Source organism: Prionailurus viverrinus, chromosome D3, assembly GCF_022837055.1.
Source record: "Prionailurus viverrinus isolate Anna chromosome D3, UM_Priviv_1.0, whole genome shotgun sequence".
NCBI lineage: Eukaryota > Metazoa > Chordata > Mammalia > Carnivora > Felidae > Prionailurus > Prionailurus viverrinus.
Genome location: NC_062572.1, coordinates 33,114,484 through 33,134,296, shown reverse-complemented (window position 1 = coordinate 33,134,296; position 19,813 = coordinate 33,114,484). Strand labels below are relative to the sequence as shown.

Genomic DNA, 19,813 nt, shown 5'->3' with positions numbered 1-19,813 from the left:
GCTCCAAGTCCAGCCGGAACCCAATGGCCCAACTGTGGGGATCCATCCCACAACCCTGAGATCAGGACCTGAGCCAAAAGCAAGAGTCCAATGCTTACTCTACTGAGCCACCCAGGCTCCCCTCTTTATGAAGAACTTTCTAATTTCTATTATCTCACTGCCCACATCTTGATTCTTGACACTACCAAGCCTGTTCTACCTGTGAAATCTTTAAACATTTTGACTTCGGATCCTTCCCTTTTCTGTCCCTCACACCTGCTCTTCCACCTCCATAACCCCCCAGTTTTTCCCTGTCAATCCTATTCCCCCGGTCTTTACTTTTCGGCTGAGCCTGTACTCCTCTGGTGACTCTCCACCCTTCATTGCTCCTTAGTTGTCCCAGCAAAGTTCCTTTACTTCTCCACTTCTTCCGAGCATTCAGCCCGTGTTTGAGGGCGGTGGGGAATGACGCTGACCAATACTGACTCAGGGCCCAGGACTGTAGATGGTGTTTCTAATTTTCTTAGTTTTCCCAATTATCATACTTCAACAATGAATTCCTTTAATTTTCATTACAGCTCAGGAAAGGCCACTCTCTCCTAAGCCCTTGCCGCGGTTAGACTCTTTCAGGAAACGCAGGCGCAGTCGTCCTCGCCCTGGCCTCGCGGGGCATGACGGGCAAAGGGGTGGGGCACGGCGCGGGGTCGCGGGTGGCTCGCGCTGTGCGCGCCCCGGCGGCGGCGTGGTCCTGGTGGGCTGCGGTCCGCGCGCTGCCGCGGCCGCCCTCTTCGGAGGTGGGAGGGGCAGACGGAGCAGGCGCGGGCCCGGCGGAAGCCATGTTTGTGGCGCGCAGTATCGCGGCGGACCATAAGGATCTCATCCATGATGTCTCTTTCGACTTCCACGGGCGACGGATGGCTACCTGCTCCAGTGACCAGAGCGTCAAGGTGCGCGCGGAGCTTTTGGGTGGGGCCGAGCCCAGAAGGAGGGGGAGTGGGGACTTGCATGACCCGATGTTAGAGGGGAGGGAACGGCGCGTGGAAAGGGGACTACCTCGGATTTTGAGGCACGCCGTTGGACACGAGGTCTGGAACCCAAGGAGTGTGGGCGGCTGGGCTGCTCCGCCGTGCTTGCCCCAGTATTGTGGGGTCACAGCCGCTCCCCCGCTCTCACTCTGCTCTGCGCTTGCGCGGAGGGGGAGGGCGGGCAGGCGTCTTAGCCACGTGCGCGCTCCCGCCAGTGGGGCCTTGGGCAGCACGCGGGTTCTACCTCCTGCAGGTTTGGGTTATTGTGGGCGAGAGCTAGAGATTCGGCTTAGTCTGCGAGAAGGATTTGTCAGACTGCGCGGGTGGGGGAGTACTTGTCCTGTTACCACACTGGTTCAGCCAGAGGCTTTTGCCTCGCCACCTGTAATGCAGTCGGTTCAACGTGTTGTCTCAAGTGCTGTGATGAGCTTGTTGCTCATCTTGAGATTGTTCTCTCCTTGCGTTCATATAGGAAACAAATCCGTTTATATCCAATGAAGTTCTCTACTTGCTATTAAAGAAATGGAGTGCTTGTTTCATAAAGTTCATGTAAATGTCTGCACTACTTTGACCAGAATTTTCTGTGGTAAGAGGATGGTCTTTAGGATTTAAGAACTTTAGAGATTATTATAGCGTTACCGACAATAGACTTGCAGATGAAAGCTGGAGTTCGGATTATTTGCATTTCGACAACTCCAAAATAACTGAAAATCTGAAGGATAGTTTTTATTACTTGCCTTTCACAAGAGTCAAGTTTGACACCAGTGATCCCTCAATGATGAATTACAGCTGGTGTTCCCTTTCGAAAAAGTGGTGTCACCAAATACATGGAATAACTATAGCGTTCTAATTCCTAAAAGGTTTAAAATCACTTAATTTTTTTTTTTTTTTTATTGTGGTAAGCTAACCATTTTTAGATCTACATTACAGTTCAGTGGCCTTAAGCATAACATTCATGTTGTGCAGCCGTCACCACTATACATCTCTGGAACTTTTTCATCATTCTAAAGTAAAACTCTACTCAATAACTCCTTTTTCTACCCTGCCCCAGTCCCTGGTCACTTCTAATACTCTTCCTTTTTTTTTTTTTTTTTTTTTTTTTTTTTAACGTTTACTTATTTATTTTGAGAGAGAGAACAAGTGGGAGAGGAGCAGAGAGAGAGGGAGAATCCCAAGCAGGCTCCATGCTCAGCGTAGAACTGGACATGGGGATCGATCTCATGACCCCTGAGAGCATGATTTGAGCTGAAATTAAGAGTCAGGAGCCCAACTGACTGAGCCACCCAGGTGCCCCTCTAATACTCTTTCTTTATAAATTTGACTCTGCTGGGTATCTCGTATAAATGTAACCATATAGTATTTGCCCTTTTGTGTTTGGTTCATTTCACTTACCATGATGTTTTCAAGGTTCATCCATATTTGTAGTATGTATTGTAATTTCATTAAGATTGAATGATAATTTTGTTGTATGTGTACACATTTTCTTTAGACATTCATCTATCCACCTGTTTTTGAATATTGCAGTAATTAATGTCTGTTAACTGAATAGGTCATAGATTTTTTTTCCTCATCCACTTATTACTGAATCTCTAAATCTTTCCGTTTGTAGGTTTTGTTTGTTGGAAGTAGTATTGCAATGGAAATCTTCATTACTTTAAGCTTTTTGTGTTTTGAATGATTTCCTTAGCCTAATTCAAGTAGAGAAATTAGTGAATATTGTAAAAGCTTTTGTGAATAATTGGCAGATTGTCTTTTTGAAGGTTATACAATTTTACAGTTAAAGTACTGATTTGATAGGATAATTGTCCATGTCAGGAATTACTAACATTTTTTCTCTAATTTTTAAAATTGTGGTAAGATACACGTAAAATTTACTGTCATAACCATATTTAAGTGTTTATAGTTCAGTGGTATTAAGTACATTCATATCTGTGCAATCATCACCACCATCTATCTACAGAACTTTTTCATTTTGCAAAATTGAAACTTTGTACCCATTAAATTATAACTTCCCATTCTCCCTGTCATCACACCCTAGCTACTACACCCATTGTACTTTCTGTCTATGGATTTGACTAGGTACCTCATATAAGTGGAGTCCTACAGTATTTGTCCTTTTTGTGACTGGATTATTTCACTTAGCATAGTGCCTTTGAAGTTTGCACATGTTGGAGCGTGTGCTGGAATTTTCTTCCTTTTTAAGGTTGAATATTACATTATATGTATTGTAAATAACACATTTTGCTTAACATTTATCTGTCCGTGGACTTGGGTTGCTCCTATGTTTTTTGCTGTTGTGGATAATTCTGCTATACATATGGGTATGCACATATCTCTTGGAGAACCTGCTTTCAACTCTTTTGGGTATATACCCAGAAATGGAATTGCTGGATCATGTGGTAATTCTATTTTTAGTTTTTTGAGGAGTTTATCATTTCATTTTTTAAGAGGTTAAAATGTTGTCTTGTTATAATCTATAGTTTTTGTTGATAGTAAGATTAAGTATTTTGCTTTTGTTTGTTACATAAACAGTTGGTCCTCATTATTAGCCAGTTGTGTATTTGTGAGTTCACTTACTCTTTACAATTTATTTGTGACCCCAAAATCAATATTCTCAGTTATTTGCTTGACATGAGCAGAGTAGCAAAAAATTGGAGTTGCCCGGTGTGCATGTTCCCAACTGAGGTTAAACAGGGTGACACTGCTTTCTATTTTATTTTGTTTTATTTTATTTACTTATTTTAAATTTATATCCAAGTTAGCATGTAGTGTAATAATGAATAATGATTTCAGGAGTAGATTCCAGTGATTCATCACCTATGTATAACACCCAGTGCTCATCCCAACAAGTGTCTTCCTTAATGCCCCTTACCCATTTAGCCCATCCCCCCTCCCACAATCCCTCCAGCAACCGTGTTTGTTCTCTATATTTAAGAGTCTCCTATGTTTTGATCCCCTCCCTGTTTTTATGTTATTTTTGCTTACCTTCCCTTCTGTTCATCTTAAATACCTCATATGTGTGAAGTCATATGATAGTTGTCTTTCTCTAATTTCACTTAGCATAATACCCTCTAGTTCCATCCACATAGTTGCAAATGGCAAGACTTCATTCTTTTTGATTGCCGTGTGGTACTCCATCGTATATATATATAATATATATATTATATATATTATATATATATTATATACATATAATATATAAATATATATTATATATATATACCACATCTTCTTTATCCATTCATCCATCGATGGACATATGGGCTCTCTCCATACTTTGGCTATTGCTGATAGCACTGGTGTAAACATTGGGGTGCATGTGCCTCTTTGAAACAGCATACCTGTATCCCTTGGATAAATACCTAGTAGTGTTATTGCTGGGTTGTAGGGTAGTTCCATTTTTTATTTTTGAGTAACCTCCATACTATTTTCCAGAGTGGCTGCACCAGTTTGCATTCCCACCAGCAGTGCAAAAGAGATCCTCTTTCTTTGCATCCTTGCCGACATCTGATGTTGCCAGAGTTGTTCATTTTAGTTATTCTGACTGGTGTGAGGTGGTATCTCATTGTGGTTTTAATTTGTATTTCCCTGATGATGAGCGATATTGAGCAGTTTTTCATGTGTCTGTTAGTCATCTGGATGTCTTCTTTGAAGAAGTGTCTGTTCATGTCTTTTACCCATTTGTTCACTGGATTATTTGTTTTTTGGGTGTTGAGTTTGAGAAGTTCTTTATAAATTTTGGATATTAACCCTTTATCTGATATGTTGTTTGCAAATATCTTCTCCCATTCCGTCGGTTGCCTTTTAGTTTTGCTGCTGTTTCCTTTGCTGTGCAGAAGTTTTTATTTTGATGAGGTCCCAATAGTTCATTTTTGCTTTGGTTTCCCTTGCCTCTGGAGACGTGTTGAATAAGAAGTTGCTGCAGTGACACTTTTCTTATTTGGACTCTCATACTGTAAACAAGTCTTTTGTTTTTTTGAAAGAGAGAGAGGGAGAGAGAGAATCCCAAGCAGGCTCTCCACTGTCAGCGCAGGGCCTGATGTAGCACTTGAGCTTGTGAACTATGAGATCATAACCTGAGCCAAAATCCAGAGTTAGGCGCTTAACTGACTGAGCCACCCAGGGGCCCCACAAGTGTCCTTATCATTGTCTATTTTGTGCCACATTTTTGTTTTTTTGTTGGCGATTTCACTGTCTAAAATTGTCCCCAAGTATATATAGTGCTGAAGGGGTGCCTAGTGATCTTAGGTGCAAGAAGGCTGTAATATGCCCTGCAGAGAAAATATGTGTGTTAGGAAAGTTTCACTCTGGCATGAGTTGCTGCTGGCTCTGATTTCAGTGTTACTGAATCAATAATATCCACTAAAGAAGTGTCTTTAAATAGATACATACATGAAACGAGATTATGTATTGATTAGTTGACAAATATTTCCCCTGAGAGCAGTGGTTTGGTATTTGCTGGTTCAGTGTTCACAGCAACATTGTAGAACACAACTACTACGATAACAAGACTTGATTGTAACTGTAGTTGTCTCTGTTACCTGTGAGAGCACAGATTCCTTGACCCCCTCCTGCTCAGCCTGGTGCCTGGCACTCCGCAGGTCCTTTTATTTTAATGTTTGTTTATTTAGAGAGAGAAAAAGAGAGAGAGAGAGCATGAGCAGGGGAGGAACAGAGAGAGGAGAGACAGAATCCCAAGCAGGCTCTGCACAGTCAGCGAAGAGCCAGATGTGGGGCTTGATCTGATTAACTGTGAGATCATGACCTGAGCCAAAATCAAGAGTTGGATGCTTAACCGACCGAGCCTCCCAGGCGCCGCCCCCCCCTCCACTCAGGTTCTTAATAAACATCTGAATGAATGAATGAATGTTTAATTACTGGTTGTATTATTTTGTGAATTTATGTTCATTTCTTTTGCCTTAATACTGATTCACTCTTTATGTTTGTCATGTTATAGGAATATTTTGCATAAAATATGTCTTATTTTCTTACAGGTCTGGGATAAAAGTGAAAATGGGGATTGGCATTGTACTGCTAGCTGGAAGGTTAGTATTTTTAGTGATTTTTTAAAAAAAATTGAGATGGTTACTATTTATTTGGTAGTGTCAGTGACTTGCTATTCTTCTTGAGAGAATTATAAAATGTATACTTTTCCTAAAATATTTTGATTTTAACTGCTAAAGTATCAAAAATATACTTCAGAAAATTTGAGAGTAGGGAAACGTACAATTTCATAGCATTCTAACATAACTCTTTTTAGTGTTTTAGTATTTATTACTTATCTGTTCTTTTGCATATTTTTAATAGTTGTGATATTTTGTACAATTTTTATTTTCAGCTTTATTCAGGTAGAATTTTACATACCATTAGAGTCATCAGTTTTAAATGTGTAGTTCAACGAATTTTAGTAAATTTCTATGTACACTTGCATGGCCCTGAAACTTCCCTTGTGACTGTTTGGGGTCAATTCCCATTCTGTACCCAGGCCCTAGGCAACCACTGAAGTGTTTTCTGTCTCTGTAGTTTTACTTTTCCTAGACATTTCATATAAATGGAATTCTACGATATGTAGTTATTTGTGTCTAGCTACTTTCCCTTTTCCTTGAGGTTCACTCATGTTGTGAATTCAGTAGTTTGATCCTTCATACACAATACAATGGCGTTTACTACATTCACAATGCTACCGCCTTTACCCATTTCCAAAACTATCGCTCTAAAAAAGAAACCTCCATTTCTTGCCTTTTAATTTAACAACATATTTCATAAATATTTTGGCATGTTTTTAAAGCTTGTTTAAAAACATAAATGTAGCAGTAAAACATGAATATACCAATAAATATACCCTGTTTTTGTTCAACTTGTGATAGCTGGTATAAGTTGTTTCCTTTTTATTGTGATGAACATCTCTTTGTAATCTTTAGTTTTTAGGTAGGTTGTGCTTTACTGGCAATCTAATATTTAACAGAGTCTCACTGGTCTAGTGCATTCTTTAACTAGTAGCTTGTATAAATAATAATTAAAAGTGAAACAAAAAAGACCAGATCAAAAAAAGGATAAAAAATAAGAGTGCAAAGTTTACCTTTGAATGACATATTTACCATGTGGAAATTACACGATTATGAAAGTGTTCTGAGATTATTAAGTGTGAAAGTATTAGATACACAGAAGCATGAAACAAATTTTATAAACATAATTGGTGGACTGATGCTTGTTGTTAAACTGTATTTTTACTGGAAAGAACAAACGAAATTCTGTCCATGTGAAATTCTTTCTTTCTTTCTTTCTTTCTTTCTTTCTTTCTTTCTTTCCTTCTTTCAGAGAGAGAAAGAAAGAAGTGGGGTTCACCTGGGCTCGTGTTTTACCTGAAGTGGGGCTCAAGCTCACCTGATGTGGGACTTGAACTCATGAACCATGAGATCATGACCTGAGCCAAACAAAGTCAGATGCTTAATGACTGAGCCACACAGGCCATAGGTTTTTTTTGTTTTTTTGTTTTTTTAAAGTTTATTTATTTATTTATTTTGAGAGAGAGAAGAGAGGAGAGGAGAGAGTGGGGGAGTGGGTAGAGAGAGAATCTCAGGCAGGCTCCACGCTGTCCTCCCAGCTCGATGTGGGCTTGATCTCATGAACCTCAAGATCCAGACCTGAGCTGAAATTAAGAGTTGGACACTTAAGAGACTGAGCCACCCAGGTGCCCCGATGTGAAATGCTTTGAGACCTTTCTGTTTTTTTCCTTTTGTCAACACGAGAGTTTAAGAATAGTAATTTGACATTTTTCAAATAATAAAGGTAATGCTACTGAGCTTTAAATTATTTTTTCAGAATACAAGGATTTGGGCTTCTCTGTATTTTATCACTCATTGCCTCACTTCCTAGAATAGTCGACTGTCTAGCCAGGTATCAGAGTCATTTAAGCATTTTACTGCTGTGGTTTCTATATAGTGTTCAGCTTTTGAAGCAAACAGTTTTGGTTAGTCTTATTTATTTAATTAGATGGCTGTTTCCTGTAGAGAGAATTTGCAAGTAAAAAAAAACGGTGGACTGATAGATCTTTTTTTTAAAGCTTGATAAGGCTAAACTCTGAAGCAGGTCTCTGTTAATACTGGAAGAGGTCAACTTTATCCAGCTGGATTTTTCTTTATTAGTAAAATGTTAGGGGGTGCCTGGGTGGCTCAGTCGGTTGAGTGTCTGACTTTGGCTCAGGTCATGATCTTGCGGTCTGTGAGTTCGAGCCCCTTGTCGGACTCTGTGCTGACAGCTCAGAGCCTGCAGCCTGTTTCAGATTCTGTGTCTCTCTCTCTCTGACCCTCCCCCATTCATGCTCTGTCTGTCTCTGTCTCAAAAATAAATAAACGTTAAAAAAAAAAAAAATTAAAAAAAAAAATGTTAGAAGGACTTGACTCCAAAAGGGCCATAATCCTAAGTAGAGACTATCTTCTAAAAGTTAAAAATTTCCAGAACTTAATTGTTTATTTAAATGTAAAATTGAATAGCATTCTGCTCTTATTGAAGACATCTGTGTTGTTTCCTCAAGTAAAACTTTGTGTGAAATATGAGTAAATTTTTGTTTTTTTTTTAAATAATTCCTCAGACACATAGTGGATCGGTGTGGCGTGTGACATGGGCCCATCCTGAATTTGGACAGGTTTTGGCTTCTTGTTCTTTTGACCGAACAGCTGCTGTGTGGGAAGAAATAGTAGGAGAATCAAATGATAAACTGCGAGGACAGAGTCATTGGGTGAGACATTTGTTGGTTTTGGGGGTTTTGGGGAGGAGGGTGCATGATCGCCAAGGAACATCAGTCTTTCCAAGAACACTTCAGGCACTTGATAAGATGTTATCACTCTTCTCTGTGTTTACCAGTTCTATTTTTCCTCTTCTGTGTTTTTCTCCTACTTGTTTATTTAATTTTTTCTTGGGCCTGAAGTGGTACTCAGGAACACTCATGGCATTGTTTGATGATAACTTTCATGATAAATCTGCAGTATTTGCATTGTCCTAGAGTGAGTGCACTCTAAAAATCCATTAAAATATTGTTTTTTTTCCTTTGTGGTTACCTTTGCTTTCTTATAAAATATACTCTTTATCTGGTTCTGCTATTCTCTGCTCTTCCTGATTGGATGTTTGATTTTAAGAGTCTCATGCTCTACCGACTGAGCTAGCCGGGCATGGATGTTTGATTTTAAATAAGAGTATAATGTGTGTACTAGTCAAGTTTCATGTCTATAAAGTGAGGGAATTGAAGTAGATTACCTTTAAGACCCATTCCAATGTTTTTTCTTTTTTTGTTTATTTCTTTAATAGATAATTAGACACAAGGTATAAATGAATGTATACAGTGACAATTTCGTCCCCTTTAGTGACACAGTTGGCTCCCTAGAGTCAACCACTATTATAAGTTTTTTGTGTATTTTTCTGGATATATTCTCTGCCTTTATAAGGACATAAATAACAGTGTTTCCTTCTCTATTTACCAGTCCTATCCACCTTCCTCTCAACACTAATGCTTGCATGTTATCAATACTACTCTTTTTTTCTGCTGTATATTATAAATTGTGGTAGGATATACGTAACATAGTATTTATCATGGTAACTTAAGTGTACAATTCAGTGGCATTAATTGCATTCACAGTGCTGTGTACACATCACCAATATCTGTATATAAACTTAATTTTTCCCAACATAAGTCAGTACCGTTGAATAGTACCTCCTCTTTCCATTCCCCCAACCCCTGGTAACCTCTGTTCTACTTTCTGTCTCTAGGAATTTGACTGCTCTAGGTACCTCATATAAATGGAATCATAGAATATTTGTCCTTCGGTATCTGGCTTGATTCACTAAGCAAAAGGTCCATCCATATTGTTGCAAAGATCAATTTCATTCCTGTTACGGCTGAATAACATTCCATTGTGTGTATATGACACATTTTGTGTATCCATTTATCTGTAGATTGATAGTTGGGTTGTTCCTACCTCTTAGCTATTGTAAAAAATGCTGTAACCAAACTCAAGGGATTTGCCACTTGGGGTGCATCAAATTCAACACAACCCAAGAAAGTGTTGAAAGCAAAAACCTGTTTATTATTTGTTACAAGGAGACAAAGAGCTCCCAAAGCAGTGTCTCCTTGTGGAGTTAGGAAGGTTTTATCCAGTGTATTGGGGACAGGGGCAGGGAGCTTGCATAAACACTTGGGTTGCTCATGCCTAGGATGTCAACATGCTAGTGTGTACATCAGTGTTCAAAAAATGGTGGAAAACTCCGCCCATAGGAGATATTAATATAAGGAGCTAAAAGTAGCTTCAGGATAACTTGGGGGCTTCTCTGCTTGTCCTCAGGTCTAGTCCAGCTCACACTGGATCACGTAAGGGGCTATCAGTATCAGGTAAGACACCTAGTTGGGTGTCTCCTTGGTTAGAACTATTGGTTCCCCAAAACAAAATATATTCCCTGCTTTTGCCCCTTTCCCTATTCCCTTCTGCTGATAGCTTTGAGCCTTCTTACTTGATTAACTTCTTGTTGCATCCTAGCTAGTATTGCTACTATGAAATTTGTTATGTAGATATTTGTCTGAAGTCTTGCCTTTAATATTTTTGAGTATGTGCCTAGGAGTAGAGTTGCTGGCTCATATGGTAGTTCTGTGTTTTAACTTTTGGAAACTGCTAAATTATTTTCAGAATGACTGTACCATTTTTCACTCCTACCAACAATGCAAGAGTGTTCCAGTTTTTCCACATCCTTGCCAATGTTTGCTATCTTTTTTATTTTTCCATTATAGCTATCCTAGTGGGTGTGAAACGGCATCTCCTTTTTTTTTTTTTTTTTTTAAATTTTATTTAATTCCAAGTTAGTTAAGATGTAGTCGAATAATGGTTTCAGTAGAATTTAGTAATTCATCACTTACATGTAGCACCCACTCCTCATCCCAACAAGTGCTCTCCTTAATGCCCATCTCCCATTTAGCCCATCCCCTCATCTACCTCTCCTCCAGCAGCCCTCAGTTTGTTCTATGTATTTAAGAGTCTCTTACATTTGCTTCCTCTGTTTTTATCTTATTTTTCTTCCCTTTCCCTATGTTCATCTGTTTTGTTTATTAAATTCCATTTTTTTTTGCATTTCCCTAATGGTTAATGATGTTGAACACATTTTTATGTGTTAATTGGTTATTTGTATATCTTCTTGCAATGTCTTCATTTATAAGAAATTTATTTTTCATGTATATTTGGTTTTACTAACTCAGTTCCTGAGTTACAACTCCCAGAACCCTTGGAATTTCCTAAGTGTACAGAGTGATAAAGGTATCTTTTATTATGTTAATGAGGTGACTTTGGGAAAGTGCCTAAGGTTGGGGGCTGGTTGCCAGTGAAGCCAACCTTGTGATTAGAGGGCTAGAACTTTCTGTGTCATCCCCAGCCTCTGGGGAGGTAAGAGAGGCTGGAAGTTGAATCGCTTGCCATTGGCTAATGTGTTAATCAGTCATGTCCTTGTAATGAATGAAATCTCCATAAAAACCCCAGAGAACATGGTTCAGAGAGTTTTGGGGTTGGTGAACTTGTGAAATGTGGGGAGAGTGGTTAGCCTGGAGAGGGCATAGAAGCTTCTTACCCTTTCCCCATACCTTGCTCTATGCATCTCTCCCATCAGGCCGTTCCTGAGTTCTATCCTTTGATAATAAATTGGTAATCTATTAAGGGAAATGTCTGAGGTTTGAGAGCTGCTTAGGTGTCCGAAGTGGGGGCAGTCTTGCACGATTGAGCTCTTAATCTGTGGAATCTGATGCTGTTTCTGGGTACATGGAGTCAGAATTGAGTTGAATTCTTGGACAGCTTTACTGCTATCTGAGAATTGTGTGTGTGTGTTGGGGGGGGGGGCGGGTTCTCCCCCAACCCCCGAACTGGAATTGTTACCAGAATTCTTTACTTCTTTAGGGAAATGTCTTTTCAAGTCCTTTGACCATTTAAAACAATTTTTTTTTTCCTGTTGAGTGGTAGTTTTTTATATTCTGGATATTAATCCCTTTTCAGGTATATGATTTGCAAATATTTTCTCCCATTCTGTGAGTTGCCTTCTCTCTCTCGACAGTCACCTTTGATGTACAAAATGAAGTCCAGTTAATTTTTTTCTTTTGTTTGCTGTGTTTTTGTTTCTTGTGTCATATTCAAGAAATCATTGTCAAGTCCAATGCCATAAAGACTTTCCCCAAAGTTTTATATTAAGAGAATTATAATTTTTAGCTCTTACATAGGTCTTTTGTTCATTTTTACTTAAGTTTTGTATATGGTGTAAGGTAAGGGTACAACTTCATTCATTCTCTACCCCCCCCCCACCCTTCTTTTTTAAAGTAATCTCTACCCCCAACGTGGGGCTCAAACTTATGACCCTGAGATCAAGAGTCACATGCTATACCAACTGAGCTTTCCAGGCTCCCCCAACTTCATTCTTTTATATGTTAATATCCAGTTTTCCAAGTATCTTTTATTGGAATGACTGCCCCATTGCCCTTTGTAGTGGCCTCTTTTAGACAACAGGCTTACGCAATGGAATGTAAAAAGCAAGGCAGAAGGGCCCACAGTAACCCCCTGGGTGAATCTAAACAGGCCCATTAGGCAGCCTACCTCAAAGTGTTCATAGGCCCTAACTAACCAATGGGCCACTTACAACCAGGCACAGTTACCAAAAAAGGGAAAGTTCCATATGTCCCCATAACTCCTTTACTTTCCTCCTTTAAATGCAGCCCCCACCTGCTGCCTTATAGCAGACAGCCTGTGCTTTGCTCTCCTCTCCCTAACTCCCTTGTGTTCTATTCGATAAACTTCTATCTCCTTTGTTCTGCCTCAGGTGAATCCTTTCACTGCCCTTGCCTCCAGCTTCCACCCTTTAGGGTTGCCCCACATTTAGGGGCCCCCATCTGATCAGGAGAGACACCACACCCTTTCCCATTTGAGTGGTCTTGGCATCCTTATTGAAACTCAATTGACCATATATAGAGGGTTTATTTCTGGACTCTATTCTGTTCCATTGCTGTATGGGTTTCCTTAATGGCAATACCATAGTATTCTAGTTACTCTAGATTTGTAGCTTGCATGCTATACATTTTTTAAAAACATTTATTTAAGTAATTTCTATACCTAATATGGCGCTTGAACTCATGACCCCAAGATTAAGAGTCACATACTCTACCAACTGAGCCAGCCAGGTGCCCCTACAGGTTTTTTTTCATTAAAAAAATTTTTTTTTAATGTTTTATTTATTTTTGAGAGAGAGAGAGAGAGAGAGAGAGAGAGAGAGCATGAGCAGGGAAGGGCAGAAAGAGAGAGAGACACAGAATCTGAAGTAGGCTCCAGGCACTGAGCTGTAAGCACAGAGCCCCATGTGGGGCTCTAAACCCATAAACTCTGAGATCATGACCTGAACTGAAGTCAGACACAAAACTGACTGAGACACTCAGGTGTTCTGTTTTAAAATTTGTTTTGAAGTTTATTTTGAGAGACAGAGAGTGGGAGTGAGGGAGGGGGAGAGGGGAGAGAGAGTAAGAGAGAGAATCCCAAGCAGCATCCTCACTGTCAGCATGTAGCCGGATGTAGGGCTTGAACTCATGAACCGTGAGATCATGACTTGAGCTGAGAGTCTGATGCTTAACCAACTGAGCCACCCAGGCGCCCCACCCCTACAATTTTTTTTTTTAATGTTAGGAGGGGCTGGTCTTATGTTTGGCCTACGCCCTCCCTAAGGCAAACAACTGTTTAAGGGGAGGAGAGAAGAGAAATTTATACTAGGGATTTTTCTAGCAGTCAGTCTGAGATGGGTCAGTATCTGTGGTGGGTTGGCTTGAGGAGTAAGTAGTAACATAGGGTTTTTACTTGAACTTAGTTAAAGATATAGGTTTCCCCTGTTATATGAAAGTAGAGCATTCTTAAGAGAACTTTTCTAAGCTGAAATGGCATAAAGTGGAGAAGCAGTTACCGCTAACTTACATGGAAAAAATTTTGAACATTCCCAGAACCAAAAAATTACTTCTCTTAGGCTTTTCTTTAAAAAAATTTTTTTTTCAACGTTTTTTATTTATTTTTGGGACAGAGCGAGACAGAGCATGAACGGGGGAGGGGCAGAGAGAGAGGGAGACACAGAATCGGAAACAGGCTCCAGGCTCTGAGCCATCAGCCCAGAGCCTGACGCGGGGCTCGAACTCACGGACTGCGAGATCGTGACCTGGCTGAAGTCGGATGCTTAACCGACTGCGCCACCCAGGCACCACTTCTTAGGCTTTTCTGATACCTTAGGATACACTTTGCTAATGGATGCATATCATAAATTGAGATAAAGCACAGATGCTCAAAGACAGTTCAAAGCTATGTCAGTTTGATGGTGAGATACTGTGTAGTTCCCAAGGAAGGAGCTGGTGGTGCTATTGTTGAAGCTGAGGGTGCTTCAAGTAGTGGCTTGCAAAACCAATGTTGAAAGCTGTTTTCACTTTTTGCAAAAGCAAAAATGCTCTTCAGATTTCTTTTGGTTTGTGAGAAAAGGTACTAATTAGGTCTTTTGCAAAAGCAAAGTGGCATAACACAAACCTTTGAAGAGCAGGGGATATCTGTATACTCATTTGTATTTAGTTAAACAAATTGTAATACAAGTGTAAATTGTATTTAGTCATTGATCATTCACTATTTCAGCGGTTGTATTAGTATTGGTTATTCAGTGGTGTTTGTAGACAAGAGTTTGCAAAGATACAATCTTTGGGGTTTATGTGATATTCTTTTAATATTGAGACTCCTTAAGATGTATTTTAGTAACCATAGACACTAAAGTGCTGATTTCTCCATTTTGTTGATATTGTCTGTCAGAAATCTAGATGTTAGAAAGTAGCTTGTACATACCATATTGGAATTCTGTAATTACCACAATGCCAGCTTTGTACCATTCCCTTGGTCTCTAGTAAATGCCTTCTCTTAAAAGTGGATAGTGGTGATCCACACAGGGCTAACTGGCATTTATGCTTGAAAGATGGAAGTTGCAGGTCTTCCATCTTACTGTTAAAAAATCTTAATTCAGGGGCGCCTGGGTGGCGCAGTCGGTTAAGCGTCCGACTTCAGCCAGGTCACGATCTCGCGGTCCGTGAGTTCGAGCCCCGCGTCAGGCTCTGGGCTGATGGCTCTGAGCCTGGAGCCTGTTTCCGATTCTGTGTCTCCCTCTCTCTCTGCCCCTCCCCCGTTCATGCTCTGTCTCCCTCTGTCCCAAAAATAAATAAACGTTGAAAAAAAAAATTAAAAAAAAAAAAATCTTAATTCATTTAATTTACTGCTTGCAGCATACTTGGTGAGACAAAGCTACCTATGTGAAAATTTGAACATTTTCTGGTTCAGTGACTGGTCTGCTTAAGGGAGAGTACCTACTTTTAATAAAGTTAGACTTTCTAAGGTCAACTTTTTTCTACCTTAAAGGGAATAATTAAATTCTTTTTATACATTAAAAAAATTTTGTTTTAATTTTTTTTTTTTTAATGTTTATTTTTGAGAGACAGAGAGAGAGAGTGTGAGTGGGGAAGGGGCAGAGAGAGAGGGAGACACAGCATCCAAGGCAGACTCCAGGCCCTGGGCTGTTAAGACAAAGCCCAGGGTAGGTCTTGAACCCATGAACCGTGAGATCATGACCTGAGCTGAAGTCAGACGCTTACTGACTGAGTCACCTAGGCATCCCCCCCACCATTTTTTTTTAATGTTTATTTATTTTTGAGAGAGAGAGAGAGAGAGAGAGAGAGAGTAAATGGGGGAGGGGCAGAAAGAGAGGGAGACACAGAATTTGAAGCAGGCCCCAGGCTTTGAGCTGTCACCACAGAGTCTGATGCGGGGCTCAGACTCACGAACTGTGAAGTCATGACCTGAGTTGAAGTTGGACACTTAACTGGCTGAGCCACACAGGCACCCTGGCAATAATTAATTATAGGTCACTCTTACTGCTGGCTGTGTATGTGGTATTTTGCTGTGGAGGAAATTGAGGCCTAAGTGATTTTTAAATAACTTTTTCAAGGGTTACATACCTAGTAAAATAGTGTGATTTCAGAGTCTATGTTCTTTCCACTGTACGATCCTTTATTTTGTATATAAATAATTTTTTTGTTTTCAGGTTAAGAGGACAACTCTAGTGGATAGCAGAACATCCGTTACCGATGTGAAATTTGCTCCTAAGCATATGGGTCTTATGTTAGCAACCTGTTCGGCAGATGGTATAGTAAGAATATATGAGGCACCAGATGTTATGAATCTCAGCCAGTGGTCTCTGCAGCATGAGATTTCATGTAAGCTAAGCTGTAGTTGTATTTCTTGGAACCCTTCAAGGTAAGCTTACACAGAAAACCTGATAATGTAATCCTAGTAAAACAAATTTCATAATTTTTAAACTAAGCATTTGATGGTTTAATTTCCTTAAAATGTTTTTCTTAAGTAGTTATGTTTATTATTAAAAAAAAATTGTGTAGAATAAAAATTCTCCCTAATCTACCCTGCACCCTTTATGTCTCTTGTCCCCTATTTTTATTCCACAGAAGAAGCCAACCACTGTAAATATTTTGGTGTGTACCTTCTGGCTTTTCCCATGTAAATACAAAGAAATATTTAATGTGTGTATAAACATACAAATATATGCCAGTATGCACGTATCATGTAAAGGTAGATCCAAAACACACAGATACATATAGACATACATTCTGCTTACTTGAAATTTGCCTTTTTCATTTACAAATATATTGTGTCTATTTTCCCATGTATTAGTATAATTAATTCTACCTTATTTATTTATTAATTTTTTAAATGTTTATTCACTTTTTATTTTTGAGAGAGCGAGCTAGAGAAAGACAGAGCATGAATGGGGTAGGAGCAGAGAGAGAGGGAGACACGGAATCAGAAGCACACTCCAGGCTCTGAGCTGTCAGCACAGAGCCTGATGTAGGGCTCGAACTCGTGAATTGTGAGATCATGACCTGAGCCAAAATCTGACACTTAGCAGACTGAGTTGCCCAGGCACCCCAGTCCTACCTTATTTTTTTAATTGCTGTATAGAGCATGACTGTGACTAGATCATAGTTGGTTTTAATTAAACTATTTTTAAAAATTAAAAGAAAAACGAATCACTTGGTAAAGAAAAATTTCAAATAATACAGAGGAGTATAAAATGAAAGGTAAAATGTTCCTCTACCCTCGAAAAATGCTTATAGTTCTGATTTTATTTTTATTTATTTATTTATTTATTTATTTATTTATTTATTTATTAAGTAGGCCCCATGCTCAGCGTGGGGCTTGAACTCCCAACTCTGAGGTCAAGAGTCGGATGCCCTACTGACTGAGCTACGTGCCCCTAATAGTTCTTATTTTAGATTTTAATTCTGATAGTTGCTATTATATTTTTTTTAATTTAAAAATTTTTTTAAGGATTTTGTTTTTAAGTAATCTCTACACTCAGCATGAGGCTCAAACCCCCAATACTGAGATCAAGAGCTGCTTGCTCAACCAACTGAGCCAGCCAGGTGCCCCAGTTGCTATTATATTTTTAAATGATTTACTTATGCCTTTGATTCTGCTATGTTAGCTTTATACAGTATTTATAGTCACTGTATGAAAGATGAATTTATCATTTAGCACATTTATAAAGCTTTCCACTTCGATATCTTTTTTTTTTTTTTTTTTAATGTTTTATTTTTGAGAGAGAGAGAGAGAGTGTGAGCGGGAATGGGGCAGAGAGAGAGGGAGATACAGAATCTGAAGCAGGCTCCAGGCTCTGAGCTGTCAGCAGAGAGCCCTACTCGGGTCTTGAATTCATGAGCTGTGAGATCACGACCTGAGCTGAAGTTGGATGCTTAACTGACTGAGCCACCCAGGTGCCCCTGATACCTTTTTGTTCTTTTAAGATTTTATTTTTCTACAGCTAGTGTGGGGCTCAAACTTAACCCTGAGACCAAGAGTCACATGTTCCACAGACTGAGCCAGCCAGGTGCCCGATAGAGGTCTTATTTGTGGAAATGTTGATGGTTTTTTAATTATGTTTGTAATTATCATAATTTCAAATGATATATATCCATTTTTCTACTGAGCGATTTATCAATTTTTAGATTGTATATGGACTCACATTTTTTTAAAAAGGAAATTAGCTTATTTTGTTTCTACCTTCCATTCACCTTTCTGTTTTGTTACGTTGCTTATAAAACTGGTAAAATGTACAACATTTATATTTACATTCTGTAAAAATTTAATACATATACAAATATTTAAAAAAAAATTTTTTTTTCAACGTTTGTTTATTTTTGGGACAGAGAGAGACAGAGCATGAACAGGGGAGGGGCAGAGAGAGAGGGAGACACAGAATCGGAAACAGGCTCAGGCTCTGAGCCATCAGCCCAGAGCCTGACGCGGGGCTCGAACTCACGGACCACGAGATCGTGACCTGGCTGAAGTCGGACGCTTAACCGACTGCGCCACCCAGGCGCCCCTAAAAAAAAATTTTTTTTTAATGTTTATTTATTTTTGAGAGAGAGCGTGAAGGGTGGGTGGGGGGGCATGGGGTGCAGAGACTGAGGGAGAGAACACAGAAGTGGGCTCCAGGCTCTATGCTGTTGGCACAGAGCCCTACTCAGGGCTTGAACTCATGAACTGTTGAGATCATGACCTGAGCCGAAGTCGGACGCTTAACTGACAGAGCCACCCAGGCACCCCAATATAAGTATTTGTCTTTCCCCACAAGTTGATTCTAAAAGTTAATAGCCAAATTTACATTATTAGACTGTAAATATTCGTTATAGATGCAAATCTAATCTTTTTCTTGAAAATTATTGTTCATGCAGAATATCTGGTGTTAACTTTTGTTTTTTTTTTCTGATTTTACTTTTTATTTTTAAAAATTTACATCCAAATTAGCATATAGTGCAACAGTGATTTCAGGAGTAGATTCCTTAAGTGCCCCTTACCCATTTAGCCCATCCCCCCTTCCACAAACCCTCCAGTAACCCTCAGTTTGTTCTCCATATTTATGAGTCTTTCCTGTTTTGTCCCCCTCCCTGTTTTTATATTATTTTTGTTTCCCTTTCCTTATGTTCATTTGTTTTGTCTCTTAAAGTCCTCATATGAGTGAAGTCATATGATTTTTGTCTTTCTCTGACTAATTTCACTTAGCATAATACCCTCCAGTTCCATCCACGTAGTTGCAAATGGTAAGATTTCATTCGTTTTGATTGCCGAGTAATACTCCATTGTATATATATCCCACATCTTCTTTTTCCATTCATCCATTGATGGACATTTGGGCTCTTTCCATACTTTGGCTATTGTTGATAGTGCTGCTATAAACATGGGGGTGCATATGTCCCTTCGAAACAGCTCCCCTGTGTCCTGTGGATAAATGCCTAGTAGTGCAATTGCTGGGTTGTAGGGTAGTTCTATTTTTAGTTTTTTGAGGAACCTCCATACTGTTTTCCTGAGTGGCTGCAGCAGCTTGTGGTGTTAACTTCTGATGGATGCTCTGTTTTCTTTCTTGAGTCTTCTGGGTTATACTTGGCTGTCACAATTTTCATATCACATGTTGTCTTTAGATTTTTTTTTTTTTTTAATTTTGGTGACTGACACACCTCTTAAAGTATATTTTTTTTCATACGGATGGATGGCAAACTTCTTTGAATTCTGACATACCAGAAAACGTCTTAATTTTACCCCATGGTTAATTGTAGTTTGGCTAGTTTTAGAGTTCTAAGTTCATAATGTAAGAATTTTGAAGATAGTGTCCTTGAGAATCTTTTTAATTTAAGTGTTAATGAGAAGTCTGAGGTCAGTCTA

General features: G+C 39.3%; 1 protein-coding gene across 1 annotated transcript in view; it reads left to right on the top strand.

The window, feature by feature from the left end:
- The first annotated feature begins 644 nt into the window (after positions 1 to 644).
- SEH1L (SEH1 like nucleoporin) overlaps positions 645 to 19,813 on the top strand; it is a 32,696-nt gene continuing 13,527 nt past the window's right edge. Inside the window, exons 1-4 of the mRNA XM_047826650.1 lie at positions 645 to 926; positions 5,999 to 6,049; positions 8,596 to 8,742; positions 16,122 to 16,333. Coding sequence (XP_047682606.1) covers positions 651 to 926; positions 5,999 to 6,049; positions 8,596 to 8,742; positions 16,122 to 16,333 — 686 coding nt within the window. The 5' untranslated portion in view covers positions 645 to 650. The remainder of the gene's footprint in view (positions 927 to 5,998; positions 6,050 to 8,595; positions 8,743 to 16,121; positions 16,334 to 19,813) is intronic.